The sequence below is a fragment of the Embiotoca jacksoni genome, unplaced genomic scaffold, assembly GCF_022577435.1.
Source record: "Embiotoca jacksoni isolate LCO1_2020_lvr unplaced genomic scaffold, fEmbJac1.0.p SCAF_6, whole genome shotgun sequence".
Lineage (NCBI taxonomy): Eukaryota > Metazoa > Chordata > Actinopteri > Embiotocidae > Embiotoca > Embiotoca jacksoni.
The window spans coordinates 20,787,852-20,803,940 of NW_027185414.1; the positions used below are offsets into that span (position 1 = coordinate 20,787,852).

A 16,089-nucleotide genomic window follows, 5' to 3' on the forward strand; every position below is an offset into this window, starting at 1 on the left:
AATGTGCTCTCCCCTCAGTGCTCCTCTGAACAAAGAGCAGCAGGCATGCAGGGAGGGAGGCAGATGTCACTTTGTGTCTGGGGAACATTTAGACCAACAAATGTTCTTTGAATCCTCAGAGAAGCCTTTTCGTGTGTGCGCGGTAAAACACTGCTTTGCTAAAAGTCACTAAATGGGCTCTTTCTTTTCATGAATGAAATGTGAGATTTAAAAAGATTTAGGGGTGATTTTAAGACGTGAATCTAAATAAAACGCACACAGTTGCCAATTGGAACAAAGCATACCTATCTGGAGAAGAGTGTCCGCAAATAGCTCACGAGTACTTCAGACGGTGACCCTCAAACATGTGACGCAAAGTGTTTACACGTGTGGCCTTGCTTTTTCACCATTGTTACTGATCTGCTCAGATATATGCTTCCGGTGCGTGTGTGAGTGGCTGTGTTCGTGCAAACTTTAAATACAGCCTAACACCACCAAATAGATCAAAACTTCCTCTTTAAAAATAGTAAGCAGTTGCCACAAGACCATCACAAATGGAGACATTGCACTGCAAGCACTCAGCTGAACTCCATACAACACAGATCTTTTAACATATTTATTACGTGGATTGTTCTTCGACACAATTTCTGAACCTTCAAATTTTGTATTTCTTGGTGAGGTTTCTGAAAGCAACACAACCGAAAATTCCCCTGAGACAACATGTTCTAATGTGTACTTAAGTCAGTTCACTCGTGTGTTTGTTTCTATGAATACTCCTTTTATTTACACTGGAAATAACTCCCAACCTTAGCCTGGATAGTCCTTCCCTCAGGTTTCTCAGAAGGCATGGACTCTTGGTCTTTGTGCTCTGGAAGACACTGGGCTTGTATTGTAGTTCTCCTATAAACCAGCCTTTGTGGTATTCATGCATCTCCACAAACAGAGAGAGAGAGGGAGAGCGAGAGAGAGTGAGAGGAAACAGATTCTCAAGACCTGGACTAGCCGTGGGAAAAGAGGGGTCTTGTAGAGGAAAAGCAGAAATGTCTCAGGACATTCCTTTGTGATTACACAGTGCTGGACAAATCCAGACATTCTTGCAGTTATTCCGTGTCTTACGGCTCGAGTTAAAGTCAATTTCATGAGCAGAGTGTAAACATCAACATCTTTATATTCCCACTGATGTTATTACACACTGTTTTCGTGCAATTTGATTTCAATAAACGCAGTCCAGAGAGGGAACCTGAGGGAAAAGTCCAGCACCAATTTGCAATAATTATGCATTTCCTCTATACTGTAGGGGAACTTTTTAAGTAGCACCATGCCATGCTGTGCAGCTGCAATAAAAGAACAACAGCTCAAACAGACAGGTAGGTATCTGTCTCATATCCACAACACACACATGAGAGGATTCAACCAGAAGGGGGGAAGGGGGGGGCATTGTGTGCAAATCTCAGGTTACATGCCTGGGATCCTAGCTGAAAGAGTTAGCTGCCCCCAGTGGAAAAAAAAAAAAAAGCATGTTCCTCCCTTGTCACAGCTCCCATGAATGAAAAACAGCTCAAAGGAATGCTCCATTATCATCCTATCAGCAGCACTGGGGGAGGAGAGCTTGTAGTCTCCCTTCACTTAGCAGTGTGCAGAATCATGTGTCTGAAGGTGGGAAGGGGGGATGAGTGGCATTGGCCTACAGACCCGCAATTGGGTTGAGCAGCCTCCTCCCCAACTCACCAGACCTTGCACTTCCTCATTTGTCTAGGTCATGCGTCCTTTTTGTCAGCAATTAATCTGCAGCTCCACCCTCCTATATTTATCCCTTTCGCTCTCTGTTTCTCCTTCACCTCCTGTTCCGTTAGCCTTGGGTAGATTTACACTTGGTTTGATCACTGTTCACCGTTGTATACACGCAACTAATAATGGATTGCCGGGCCCTTTAAGTGCTACATTTTACCGAGCATGATGACTATCTTGTTGACCTTCACATTATTATGCATCTGCTGTGCAACAGTGCTCCCACTCTGCTCCAAATCTGACCTTTCTGGACCCCCACGCATTTAACATGAATTCAGTGTTTGTGATTGTAAATTAATCTAACGTGATTAAAGAACAACAGCAACAAACAAAAAAAAGAACACAATAACATGCACTATAAAAAAAAGTAAATGATGACACTTATCTCTGATCAATGCTTCCTAAGACCTACAAAATTTGATGTGAGCCAAAGTATGTAAATCATGTGAATGCTCCTAATCCTGGATTTACTGTGATGATGGGATCTACAATGCCTTTCAAAGCAATTATTCAAATCAATCTAATTAAACCGGTTGAAATTGGCTTTAATTGCCTCCCTGACTAAACAAACATCAAGTTATGGCATTCAGTGCAGTTCAAAGGATATGGAGGTAAAAAGTGTGAACTACAGTGCCGCCTAGCGGCCATCAACTTCCAGTGGCTTTCATAATGACGTCAGCCCTGAAGAGCACAGTGGATACACTCTCTTCCAATCTTTCTCTGGTATCTCTGTGTGTGCGTACTTATATTGCTCATGTTGTGGGGACGTACATGTGTTTACGCAATCACATTGCGGGGACAAGCGGTGGTTATGGGTCTAGGGTGAGTCTCCAAGAAATGAATGTACGTCAATGTATGTCCTCTGAAGAGAATACAATGCAAATCTGTGTGTAAAGGCTACCTTTGAAATAAATAAGCCAGATTCTGGTTATTATTACGTAAAGTCAGACCATCAAGAACACCAGCAGCCCTACAGAACACTACAAATGACAGTTAGTGGCTAGAGGCACTTAATTGATCCGCCTACAGGTCACAATGTATATGCTGATGAACATTATGACTTTGTTAAAAGTGCCCATTAGATCAAATGATTTGTGTTCACCAGAAATTCCCAAACTTTAGAAACTAAAAGGCCCTGTTTTGTAATGAGTGGCTTTGATTAAATATCAGTTGTTTTGTTCTTATTAACGATTTCTCGTATCTGCCATTATAGTTTGAAGCTCCTGTTGGAAATGTTTGTGCTTGGCTTCAGAGCCTCTAAATGTATTTTATACATTCATGTCTTGCCCTTTTTTTTTTATATATATATTTAATTCGATCTCCACTGCTTATTTCCTCTTATGTTCAAGTCTCCCTGGTTTCTTTAATTCTGTTTGATTGCAAGCAGCACTTATGTCAGCTTACTTTTGTGTTCAAATGTACTCTATAAATAAATCTGACCTGATTTAACATGGCTTTAAATGAAAGAGGCCATTTCAAATTTAGAGCAACTTCAGAGTGTCGTTCACCTTGAAAAGAAAATTGAAATTATCAATAAGGTGGTCATTGCACTGGTTAGCATGTCAGGTCCCTCCCTCTCTCTGTCAATCACCACAAAGCCTGTGCAATAAGGTAAAAGTATACAGAAAGAATCTAAAAACAGAATTTTGCTAAACATTGTGAAATCAATATTTAAAGGCATCAATGTGACTCCATGATTCCTACCTAATAGGTACAATCATTAAAATCTATGCACTTAATTATTTACAATTACCATTGCTGTGCAACAGTAATATGTGTGATTATGGAAATAAATAAATTGCTGCTCTTGCTGCCTAAATTACTGAAGAGTAAGTTCACTCAAAATTCCCCAAAAATATTTTCAATAGTTTCGGTTTTATTTGGTTTTATTTACCTAGAATTTGAGATCTTCATCTCCGCCTCCTTCATAGTAATACATTTTTAATTTAATTTGTGCAAATACTAACAGAAAAATAAATAAAAAATTTTAAAAAATCAAAGTCTATTTTGCAGGAAGAAAGTTACTGTGGATAATCCACAGGCTTTATTGCAAACTGCTTTAATTAAAATCCCTTTGTAAGAAATAAAAAACATAGTTAATAAAAACAGTTCACTGTGATTTCTGTGCATGATTTTATCTCTCGTTCTGCTAAATTATCACGTTTTCTGTGTTCATGACTCATAAAAAATATAATGTATTTGACATTTGTTTAGCACTGCTGGAAAACATGTAAGCAGCTGTAGGCTAGTATAATTTTCACCTATTAATTTTGACTGGAATTTACCGTGGCTCCCTTGCGGCCTTTTTTTTTTTTTTTTTTTTTTTTTTTTTTATTAGGAAAATGTCAGCATACCATGATGCACTTAAAATGGATTTCCTGCCCTAGTTTAGTCCAAATCCAGTAAGTGGATGGGATATTGTATGTAAAAGACAGATACTTAAAAGGAAAATACATTCACACAAAAAATACATTTTTACATTAGTTTCAAGGCAACCTCCTATAATTTAAATGGCTTAATGGATGGATTCAACATTTTAATGAATATGTAAAAACAATGATGGCAGATAAACCTATAGGCTTAGCAAGTCCAACACAATTTTTGCTGCCTTGCTTCCCATACTACGTTTTCTAATGTCATCACATGAGATTAATAATTTACATCCTCTCTTTTTTTCACTGTATCTTAAATCACAGGCCCCTGATTTCATTAATTTTTCCTCATCTCTGCCTTGTCTGCTCATCTCAGATGTCAAACAAAAATGGAAAGAAGGTCTCACTGCTGTACCACGCTGCAAAATAATTAATGATGCGCATAGGTCCTGCAGTTATGACATAATTTAAGAAAATGTCAGCAACATGTAGTTAAATATCAAAGGTAAAAGTGCTCATTAATCACAACTGCAATATGATCCCTTTACAGATTTTGCATTATTATTAGGCAATACTATTCTTTCCTAACAGTAGATATTTAAACAGCATTTTGATTTTGCTGGTTTAATTTAGTGTGGAGCAGTTTAATCTGTAATATTGAATCCTATTTCCTAAGACTGTTGTATGTTTTGTAAATCTTTGTAAACGCTGTTTGTAAATCTTTCAAAATACATGTATTGGAGTAAAAAGTACAAAATTTTCCTCTGAAATATTGCAAAGTTGGAGCATGTAAAAGCATTTAATGTAAATATAAGGTAAATAAAATAATGCAACTGAGCTTAACATACAGTACTTGAGGAAATATCCTTAGATACTTCCCTTTACTGCCTGAAATGTATGACTGCAAATAAAAAAAATCAAACCCAAACAGACCGCACATTTTTTAAATAAAATAACAAAATACAACTTCTCATTTATTCTCTTTTTCAGCCTCCTCAAATAGTACACAACGTCCGATAGTTACAGTCTAAAAAGTACGGCAGCTCACCAGCCTCACAGTGTACACTTGCAGAATTATATCTGCTTTGTTTGCAAGTTACACCTGAGACTTTAAACTCAAAATAATATCTTCTATTCCCAGCTGGATTTACTGGATGATATTTTCAGCCACTTCAGCAGTTTTTGCCAAACTCATGGAAGAATACTTGCTGTGGTAATGCTTACAAATCTGTGGCACATACAGTACTTTCAGACGTTATTGGCACTTTTAATGCAGTTCATAATGCTTACTGGTTGTGTTTTTAATCAACTTTTTTTCCAAACATCTTGCAAATCAGTCCTCTGTTGCGAGAGCATAGGAATTTTAACTCATCTTAATTCATTCTTTTTTAGGACTGTAAAAGAAAGAGATCTCCATGAAGCAGTTCATATCCTGTGCATTCAAAGTGCAATATGTAAGATTAAAGTCCCGTCATGTAATACCACTTTGTACCTGAAGGAGGATCATGACGTACGAATGTGTTCAGTCTGCTCTTGGTCCGGTTTTCACAGGTTTTCACAGTTTCGGCATTTTTACCGAATTGTGTGTATTTTTGCCCAGCTGTTAGTTATAGTCAGCTTTTTTGAAAACTACCCTACAACAGTGAAGTTAGATTATTGAGCCGGTTCTGAATTGACTAAAAATAATACTTTAGAGATAGCTTGCTTGTGTCCATTTTTCAAAGTAGGAAAGAAAACAGCCACGGTTACAACACTGTATTAATGCAATTGAATTGAATTGTATGAACGAGGTTGGTTTTGTTTGCGACGTACAGTCGCCTCAGTTTGGTAGCTGGAGGATGAGTTACATGAGCAAATTACACGCAGCTCTTCTAACTGGTCTGAGCCGCGCGTCAACACACGGCTGCATTAACAGTGTCGGTAACTTTATACATCTGGCTACCTTTACAAGGTGTAGACAACGTTGGCGTTGACAGCTGTTTACTTACCAGTCCAGAAGAAGCGCTGTGAGCTCAGCATCAAACTTCATGCCTGCAGAGGAAAGCCATGCAAATGTTAATTCTTTTTTTTTTTTTTTTTTTTTTTTTTTTTGCTTCTATTTGGTTTATTGTTCTGTTGTTTATATAAACAAGAGTTTAGAATAAGCAATTTCTTCTTCCTCTCATGTGCGATTGAGGGCAGACTGGATGCTACAGTGACTCACTGTCGCCTCTTGAGGTGCAGGGTGGTATTACGCGACTGGACGGACTAGAAACATCTGCGCAACACAATACAAAACAATACAATAAAATCTTTGACATGACGTCAACAGCGTTACTTCAAAATAGATTTAGTTAATTTGTGAGTTAACCTAAAAAAAAAAAATTAAAAAAAAAAAATCATATATTGCACCTTTAAAAGGTTTGAGTTTTGACACTGATGTGATGACACGAGCATTACTGCAGTGGGTATGTGACATTTTTTGAAGAGGGGAGCAGACTTCAGGTTTGAGCGCGCAGCTTTACTGGAAGGTCAGTTTTAAAGGTTTGTCTGACCATAAATCATATACCCACAAGGACCCTTTTCACGGCAGACATTTTGACTCCATGGAAAGCAAAGTTGTATGTATGATGGCTCAGTTCCAATAAACAATGACAAGACACCCAACATGTACAAAAGCAGGACTTCCCCTGAGGGAAATACAAGCCATCATTAATACACCTGAGTTTCCCCCCAGCTGTGAGCCAAAATGTCTGCCGTGTAGTCGGGGTGGACTTCATCTCGATAGGACTGATGTCTTACCGAAGCCACACGGGGGTGTTGTTTTGACTTTGCTCGGGAATTTATTATGATGAGACAAAGTCGACGAGAGGAAGGAGGTTAAGTTTTTATCAGTGGCGTAAAAAAACAACAACAACAACAACAACAACGTGCCTGTTATTGTTCTCGGGACTGCCTTCATTTAGTGGCTTTCAAAGCTGAACTCGCGGACGGACCTGGTGCGCGCAGACGAAGCACCTGAGAGCCGCCGTCTGAACCACTCCCACCGACCCGGTGACCCACCGGGAGTCGCTTAACCCTCCGCGTCGTACGGCAGAGCCAGCAAACAGACGCCATAGTTACAGGCGTGCTTAACGGAGGGACCGAAACCCAAAAAAAGGTGAGGGCGTCGCGCCGACATCGAGTTGTCCTGTGTATTTAGTGGGAACACGTCGGCGCGTGGTGCAGACGGCGACTCTCACGTGCGACCGGGTCAAACGTTCGAGCGTCGCGCGACCGATGCGCGTGAAACGTCCGGGCTTTTTGTGGGAAGCTAACCAGCTAGCCTGCGGCTAACGGAGCCGGAAAGAGTCGGAAAACGGCGTCTTTGAACTATTCCGTTATATTTATTATCTGAACGAGCTCTAACGTCAACCCAGGAAGGTGGTGGATACTCAACGCCTTTTTTTTTATTTATTTTTTTTTTTAATTTATTTTTTAATATTTATTTATTTTCCTCGTCAGAGTTGTTAGTTAACCGCTAACGTGCTTTCTTCTGAAAACGTTCCTCGTGCAACGTAATCGCAGCAAAACAACAAGTGACGTAAAGTTTGAAGGCGGAAGCGTTAACCGGAAATGACGTTTAGTTTAGATTAATGCTAACTCACGGGATTTACGTGTTGTCGAATGGGAAGCTGAGCCGGAGAGTTGTTTGACAAAAGTCTTCGGTATCGGCGTTTGGTGGCGAGGAGGGAGTTGGCAAATTTAATACATGACAAACGGCAAAGCCCCTCACGAGGCAGTCGAGGTAATGTGTGCCCACCTTTTTAAAAAAAATAAATAAATACAGGGCGTCGATTAAACCCGCGATCAAAGTCATCTGTTCCGTTAAAACTACGCGGTGCAGTTGTTGGATGTTCAGGCTCGTTAATTGTCAGGTCCTGCCGTTAATTACTGTTTATTTTAATTTACTCCTAATTTGCACCTACAGCTGAAATGTTTGCAGTCTTACCACTCAAACAGCTCTGCAATAAATTGCGCCTTCATGAACGCTGTAATGGTCATTTGAATTGTTCTGTGTTCATTTAACTTTAAGGTCATTATGGAGGCTGGGATTTATGGTGCTGTTGAATTGCGTTGCCCTCTTTGATATGAATGGATTAATAACACTTTTCAGTTGGGCGATGTGTCGGTATTTTATTGTATCATGATATGAGACTAGATATCAAGTTAGATTTAGGATATCGTAATATTGTGAAAAGGTGTAACTGTTGTTGTTGTTGTTTTTTTACCAGGTTTTAAAGACCTGATTTCAGTTTCTAAACTTACCAGACTGTTCTGTTATTTACCTTCAACCACTCGGTCATTATATCCCCAATACTGATTAATTTTTTATTTTATTTTTTTACCAGAAATCTCAGTATTTTAAATATTTTGTGAAAGCAGTCATCTCTACAATATTGTTTCAAATATTGACAGAATTTTCTGGTCAAAAATATTGTGGTATTTTATTTTGTCCATATTGCGCAACCCTACGTCTTGAGTAAAAGACAACATAATTAAATAGTATTTCAAACTAAAGTCTCTGAAAGTAGAAAGTAAAACATAAACTCCACGCAGCTTGTATATCTTTTCGACGGCTTTAGTGCTATTTTGTAGTTTATAATGTTTTTACTGCACCTCACTTGAGCCTGACAGGCCGCTGGCTCGCTCGGCTATCTTTCACCACAGGTGCTGTTACGAATGTCTGTGGAAGCATATCAATACCAGGGAGTAACTCAAAACTGTACCACCTTATGTCAGAAACACTCAACTCTTTCTTCCGGGTGCCCTGCTACATTCGGTAGGTGCATCCATTAGTGATTAAGGTCACTTCAGTAAACGCGTGAAAATACTGCAAATGTACTTGACTCGACATTATGCGTGTGGATTTGGTAAGGCTGCCTAATAATTCAAGAGCTGAGTGTCTCCTAAGTGTCAAAGAGCGTCTTGTTTGCGTAGATGCAGTGCTGCTGTTCGCTTTTTGGTAGTGTCATGTTCATGTGACAGAGTTCATACTCCCAAAGATAGGTACTGGGACTTTGATACCGAGTCCAGGATGCAGCATGGAGGCAAGTTTTAGTGTTTACAGACACACCGTCACGTGTGCTTCACCAACAAATCAGACATGCAGGCACATGTAGGCCTCGCCGGGCCATGTTACCCAACAGATTGAGAGGTCGCAGGCCCTTTAAAATTCCGTGCCGAGAGGTGTCGATTTCATATCCTGTCTTCTTGTTTGGTGGGGATGCATTTATACGAAAGTTAACTTCCTAATAGCACATCTGAACACTGCAAATACATTAGTCTCGGATGGTGTTACGTTTTATTGCGCAACAGTATCTTACGATTTGTCATCTTGATCTCACAAGGTTCAAGACAATCCGTGATGGACTCCAGGTCTCGCAGACTTCCGTTTTGTCTGTCCTCAAGATCGTCCTATACGTCCAGTCCGTCAGTCTCCTCCTCATCGCTGGGATCCAGTAGGTTGTACAGCAGGGACACGGTGCTGAATAATGACCGCTTTCCAAGGGCATCGTCTCCTTACAAAGCTGACCCCGACAAACAGGTAAGCTGATGGTACAGCCTTCAGGCTTTTTGCTCCAAATGGCTAAAGGCTAGAAACCACACTTATCATTGCTGTTTTATACACAGTGGACACTTTCATACATGAATTTACCTGCACCATATATAATTCAAATGCATTACTCCCTTTGTTTACTGTATCATTTTTTTGCTGTCTTGTATATCATACTTCTAGTTTCCCATTAGATTCATGCTTGTTTAGAGATTTTTATGTTTGTTTGGTTTTTTTTTTTTTTTTTTTTGCTTTAATTTTCCTTGAGCGCTAGCTTCCACTAATTCAGCTCAGATATGCAAAAATTATACCGGATGAAAATGCCAGCTGGGAAAGTGTTTGGCTTAAGTAGGATAAAAACAAACAAGGAAGAGCAACGACAACAACTGCACTCGATATCTGTGTCTGTATCCTACTCGGGGCTTTAGTCATCTGCCTTTCTAGCGGATGCCACAGAAAGGACATTCAAGTAAGCTCTTTTCTTACGGGTTCCCTGAAGAGCGTGATACAGCAGCAGACTTCGTATAGCAGCAGTGCAGCAGCAGACACTTTGGAGGTCTTTTTATAGGCTAGCCTAGATTCCTTGGCACATGTTGTGTGTATTTCAGTCCTGCTGCTCGTCAAAGCCCATCTCAAAAGATAGTGTTACTATTGGCCGGGGGCCCGTCTGGTCTGGTTGGTCCTGTTTTTACCAGAAGACTCTATAGATGCTGAGACCCATCAAACCACCTTCTATTATCTGTCCTTTATTTATTACCTATATACTGAGATGAGCACCAATTTAAGCTATTTTCTAAAGAGGGTGGACAAATCTATTTAAATTTCTTTCTTCCAACCTGAGTCACATGAACACCAAGCGCGTATGGGGGGAAAAAAAACAAAGGTTGTACAGACATATTTTCACATCTGTTAGTGTTCTACAGTTACAGTCAATTATCAAACAGAAACAAACACTCACACACGTCCTTTCTTGCACGACACCTCGATCTGCTGAGGACATGTCCTTCCTCATGAAATACTTACGAAGCTAATCTGTTTAAACCTGTCTCCATGCATATTGAGATCAGCTCACAGTCTTCTTCCATTTTTGTCTATTGCTAAGTTTCTTGACACCTTTACAGTCACCAGTGTAAAACTGTTAGCAGGAAGATGTACTGCATGACCTCCACGCATGTGTCTGTGCTACTAGAGCATGCGGTGCAAACGAAATAAGGAAGCGCATTATCAAAACAATGTTCAGGCATGAGCGCTAACTAATGCCTCGTGTTACACTTTCCTCTCCTTTCAAAGAGTTCTCGTCTCCTGAGCTCATCAAGAGACTACAGCAGCTCCGACAGCCGCTCCACCAGCTGGAAGTTGCCCTCTTTGACGCCCTCCAGCAGAACTTACGACCGGCCGTTGGCCGAATCCCCTCTGAGCGCCAGGAGCAAAGTGGTACTGAAGCTGTTCTGTGATCAAATACAAACTGGTTAAATGTACTTTCTAAAACCATTGTACTGAATGATGTCTTTAGAAAATATATTCATATTTCAATGTCTGCCTTCATTTCCCCAGACTGATTCTGAGGCGAGGTTTGGACTGCGCTCGGGTCTGTTGAACGCCAGTGATGATGCCGATTCTAAAAGGGCCAAACTGTCATACAGCAACCGAGGACTGTACTCGAGAACGCCCAGCACCTCATTTACAGGATCCACCTACTCCAGTAATGGGCTTAGCAGTGCAAGAGGTACATAATACTGAACTTCTCAAGGTCCTGAGAAAAACTGTTGCCCACAGATACTTAGAGAAATCTCTGAACTTATGAAATAATGTTTGATGATAAAACAGAATATTTTCTTAATGTACTGGAGAATTACATTGAGATTCAGTCAAATTCTATTATTTCCTGTCAAATGAACTCGGCAAATCTGTAAACAGTTTGTTTAATCTTTTTCTGAACAGGTACATTTGAAAAACAAAGTGACTTGCTCGATTCGTCGTGGAGCTCCAGCCGGTTTCTCTCACGGCCGTCATCTTCCTCCTCAAAGCCGCTGTTGTCCAGGAGAGAGCCAGAGACGAAGAGCGAGCCCAGTCGCTCAGGTTTGGGAGAAAGAAGAGTTCGGACTCCTGGATTGGTTTCCTCATTGTGTAGGCATATTATATGACGTAAACACGCACATAGAACACAACCTGTCTTAAGTGTTTTTGTCAAACATGGGTCAGTCTTACACAAACTGCTCTTCTCTTTGCTCATTTCAGATCAGACGGACCGAGTGACCTCCACATATGCACAGGGAGCTCGCCCCAAACAAACTACCTACTCGCCCTCCTCCTTCTCTTCCTCCTCCACTGTCAGAGACGCCTACCTAAATCCCCACCTCTCCTCTTCCTCCTCCCACCGGACTTCTCCTCTGGTGCATGACTTCAGCAGCAGAACCACAAGCCGTTTCTTGAACGGCTCGTCCAGCCGACACTCGTCTCAGGAAAAAACAGGAAACCCTGGAGCCTCCTCGGATATCTCCTCCTCGTACTCCTCCCACACACCCCGGTACACCAGTCCCCCGGCCAGACCAGAGGCCACTCTCCCTCCGAGGCCAGCTCCTGAAGGTGGAGAGTCAGATGGCCGCCGCTCTACACGCCGCCTTTTGTCCCGTCTCTTTTCGCGGCGCTCCAGCCAAGACTCTTCCAGTGGCTCTTCTAGCGTTCGCTCCCTTGACGACGACAGTCCATCCACGGGTGGGGAGTCTGTGGACAGTGACGAGGGAGCCAGGATGTCTAGTGTGGACCCTGACAGAGGAGGGTCGGACACGACGTTGGGTAGCCTCAGGAAACATAGAGCGGACCTCAACCCTATCCAGGAAAACAACAGCGATGACTATCACAGAGGCCCGCCTCGGTCCAGAATGGCATCGTGGAGAGAGCCTGGCGTTGGCAGTAGTCATAGCAACAGCAGTGGTGGAGGCAACGGCTCCTCCTGGCTTTCTTCCTCCCTCCGTGGCCGCTGCCCTCCCCTCCTCTCCCGCCTCAGAAGACATGCCGAGAGTACGCAGGCAGCTGCAGGTTCAGACGAAGGCATCAGTCGTCCACAGCATTTACTGAGAAGGTGGGATGACCTTGAGCATAAAGCGTCGCAGGAGGATGATGATGAGGAGGATGATGAAGAGGAGGATGACGATGAAGAAGAGGAAGGAGCAGTTGGTTTAGAGGCCTGTGGTGCAGGTGTTTCCAAAATCGAGGATGAAACGCTACCTGAACTGGAAGATACCTCGGTTGGATTTTTGCCTCGCCGCATAGCCAGACTGTATGAAAACCTTTCAATGGGTCCATCGGATCGTGGCGAGAGCCAGCTGGAGGGCCAGAAGGAGAAGACCATTTCCAGTAGGGATGAAGAGAAGCTGCGCAAGATCAAAGAGAAGTACTGGACTTTTATCTCCCACAAAATATCCTTTACAGGACAAGATGAAAGCCTTATTGATGTCTCTTAATTTATTTGCATTGTGAAAAGTGCCCAAGAAGAGTAGAACTAGATATCCTCTCTTTCCTGCTCTAGACTGCTGCTGGAGGATTCTGATGAGGAGGAAGGGGACCGGTGCCGAATCTGCCAGATGGGGGAGGAATCTTCATCCAACCCCCTGATTCAGCCGTGCCGCTGTACAGGCAGTCTGCAGTACGTCCACCAGGAATGCATCAAGAGGTGGCTTCACTCCAAAATCAGCTCGGGTACGGTAAACACTGCTTTCACCAAAACCACATCTCATCTACAAAGTCCCTGATTTGTTTTACATTTTAAAATGTTTCCTCTTTCAGGCACAAATCTTGAGGCCATCACAACATGTGAACTCTGTAAGGAGAAGCTGCGCTTGAACATTGACAACTTTGACATTCAGGAGTTATACAAGACTCATGTGCAAGTAAGTCATTTCCTCTACCTTTAATAAAAATCATTTTAAAATCCACAGTCCTTAAAATAAACTACAGCTGATTAATTCAGTTATGGTGATTTTTATAAAGAACATATCTGAAGAGTTGTCTGAGCTGTGTAATTTTGATGCATAAAAGCATGTTGTGTTACACAGATGGATTAACATTAATGGATAAATCTAAATAACACAAGCTAACACGATGACTGCTCGTATTTTGATTGAGAGCTTTGAGTACGGAAATTATATAAATCTTCTGATATGTTGATACCTTTTTGTTCAAAACATCAAATAGTTACAAAAAAATGTTCCGAATCTTTGACAAGCACCATTTCAGTCCCTTTTCCCCCGTTGGTGCCGGCTCTACTCAACGTGCTTTCAGTACTGGGTAATACTTTTCTGCATTTCGTTTTCCTCTGTACATAGTACCCCCCTCAATGCAGGGCCGTTACTACAGCAACGGCACATTTAACTACCGCGATGTCTCTTTAAAGTGTTGCATTCGCAGTGATTGTGACGATTCACTCAGCCCGATCAGTAGTCCGCAGTGTTTTCACATCCCCTCTGTGTTTCGGCTCAGCTCGGTTGGAGCCTCGGGGGAGGTGATACCAAAAATAGCAACAGATACCATCTCCATCTTGGAGAGTACAGCAAAGCCAAGCCGCCTCTGGGAGTGGAAAACGGTCTTAAGTGGGGCTTTGTTTTGTCTCCCACCTCTACATGCTGTAAAAGAACTGGGCAGTGTGCTGAAACCTTTTTCTTGCTCTACAGTCAGAGTATGATGAGTTCATCAGCAGCGGCCTCTACCTGGTGGTGCTGCTGCATTTCTGTGAGCAGAGGTTCTCTGATGTCCTTGGAGCTGTCGATGCGGCCGGGGTGAGAAAACGCACGGACACGCGGCACATTTACCCATGGTGATAGTTCACTAGTCTTTCTCAACACCAGCTGGAAGAGCCGCTTGTCTTGTTTGTCAGATTACAGTATACAGCACACCATACAGCTGTTTTTCTAGTTTGTGTATACTCTGGTTTGCACGGACCTAAGTGTTGCATTGTGGCAGAATTCATATCTTGAAAAGAGGCAAATCTTCCCTTTCTCACCCAGTTATTCAACCTGGTGAGAATTCTTCATGAACACATGGACAATCTTGAAAGTATGTTGCTCAATTCTTCTCAAGCGGGCCATCATCTGTCATTGTGTTGTTTCAAGCTACCAGTTTTTCTGTGCATTGCTGTGAACTCCAGATGAGTGTTTTTGTTCTCATGTTTATGCGGCCGCACAATTTGACTTCATGTGTCTTGATTGCAGCTGGCCACGGTGAAAGTGACGAAGAGGGGCGAGACAACAGACCTTCTATTGAGTTTTCTGACCTGGACGACGATCTTGACGAGGAGTACTAATGTGAAAATGGGGGGAGGAGAGGGTGAGAGGAAAAAAAAAGAAAAAGGAAAAGAAAAGTGGGTCGGATGATCTTAAGTTGCCGGGCTTGGCCAAGCCATATGGCAGCTCTGCCAGTTTTCGCACACGCTTTGACACTGTTGTGTTCATCTGAAATGCAATAGCAGTGAGAACTGCCAAATGCACAAACATGTCTCGCCTTCGTCGCTGGTGGCTTTTGCAGATATGCAAACTTGGAATGAACTCGTGCGTTAAATATTTTTGGTTAATACCACTGTTTTTTTTGTTCCTTTCAGCGTGCACTTTATTCAATTTAATTCAATAAGAATGAAAGTCTTTTTAACTGTTATACCACAAGTGCTTTAATGTTCAAACAAAAAGGCGGAAATGGAGTAGTCTTGTCGTGTGATGGCAAGATAATGCTTTTGGGAGAGAATATGAAAAGTGTTTATTCCTTCTATCTGTTTTCCTCTGAATTCTCCCACTGAGAACTTGCGCCATCGACAAATTTTCTTCGTCAATGCTTCATAAAGGCTTTATGTATGTACAACTCCAGTTTCATGCTTTTCATTTTGGGAATAAAGATTGACTGCAAACTGCCTTTTCTCCTAAGTCTTCTTTACAATTACAAATGGATTCACTATTATCTGTTGATGGAGGCAGAGTGTAATTAAAGGAGGTGCTTCTTATTACAATCGGGCTGACACGATGTAAACAGAGTGGTATATCTTTGCTTCATTCTCTCAGCTAGCAGTAAAACAAAGAGTTTCACGGAGTTCACTCAAGAGTTTCCAGTGACTCAACCGACCGTCTGGTTAACTCAACAGGTAAAAGATTCCACTTCACCAAGGTTGTTATTAATGGTTCAGATTCCACCTTGGCCTGTTGATGGTGATTCAACTTTTAGTGAAGTTAAAATGTTTTGCATACACAACACATTACAGGAAGATATTTACTATCACTGCAGACCCCCTTGAAAACACGTATATCTACTATCCATTTGTCACAATGCTTACCACCTGGGAAGATTAGTGGCACAGTGGTTAGTGCTGTTGCCTCTCAGTATGAGTTTGGATGA

At 41.8% G+C, this 16,089-nt stretch overlaps 1 protein-coding gene across 3 annotated transcripts; it reads left to right on the top strand.

Moving 5' to 3' along the window:
- Positions 1-6,961: 6,961 nt before the first annotated feature.
- On the top strand, positions 6,962-15,612 carry marchf7 (membrane-associated ring finger (C3HC4) 7). Of its 3 annotated transcripts, XM_069173865.1 has the most exons (11): positions 7,734-7,905; positions 9,509-9,705; positions 11,005-11,148; positions 11,269-11,440; positions 11,656-11,841; positions 11,953-13,108; positions 13,244-13,413; positions 13,501-13,604; positions 14,385-14,489; positions 14,718-14,766; positions 14,922-15,612. In XM_069173865.1, the coding sequence occupies exons 2-11, from the start codon at positions 9,526-9,528 to the stop codon at positions 15,011-15,013; spliced, it is 2,358 nt and encodes a 785-aa protein (XP_069029966.1). In that variant the 5' UTR covers positions 7,734-7,905; positions 9,509-9,525; the 3' UTR covers positions 15,014-15,612. The 3 variants fall into 3 exon arrangements, with proteins under 3 accessions (XP_069029965.1, XP_069029964.1, XP_069029966.1); XM_069173864.1 differs by lacking the exons at positions 7,734-7,905; positions 14,718-14,766 and adding an exon at positions 6,962-7,278; XM_069173863.1 differs by lacking the exon at positions 14,718-14,766 and having other exon boundaries at positions 7,722-7,905.
- Positions 15,613-16,089: the final 477 nt, after the last annotated feature.

What these genes read in the sequence shown, in the direction of transcription:
- marchf7 (XM_069173864.1), top strand. Translation starts at nt 9,526, where the DNA reads ATGGACTCCAGGTCTCGCAGACTTCCGTTTTGTCTGTCCTCAAGATCG. An exon ending in TGAGCGCCAGGAGCAAAGTG is followed by an intron (nt 11,149 to 11,268) that starts GTACTGAAGCTG and finishes TCATTTCCCCAG; the next exon opens with ACTGATTCTGAGGCGAGGTT. An exon ending in TCACTCCAAAATCAGCTCGG is followed by an intron (nt 13,414 to 13,500) that starts GTACGGTAAACA and finishes TTCCTCTTTCAG; the next exon opens with GCACAAATCTTGAGGCCATC.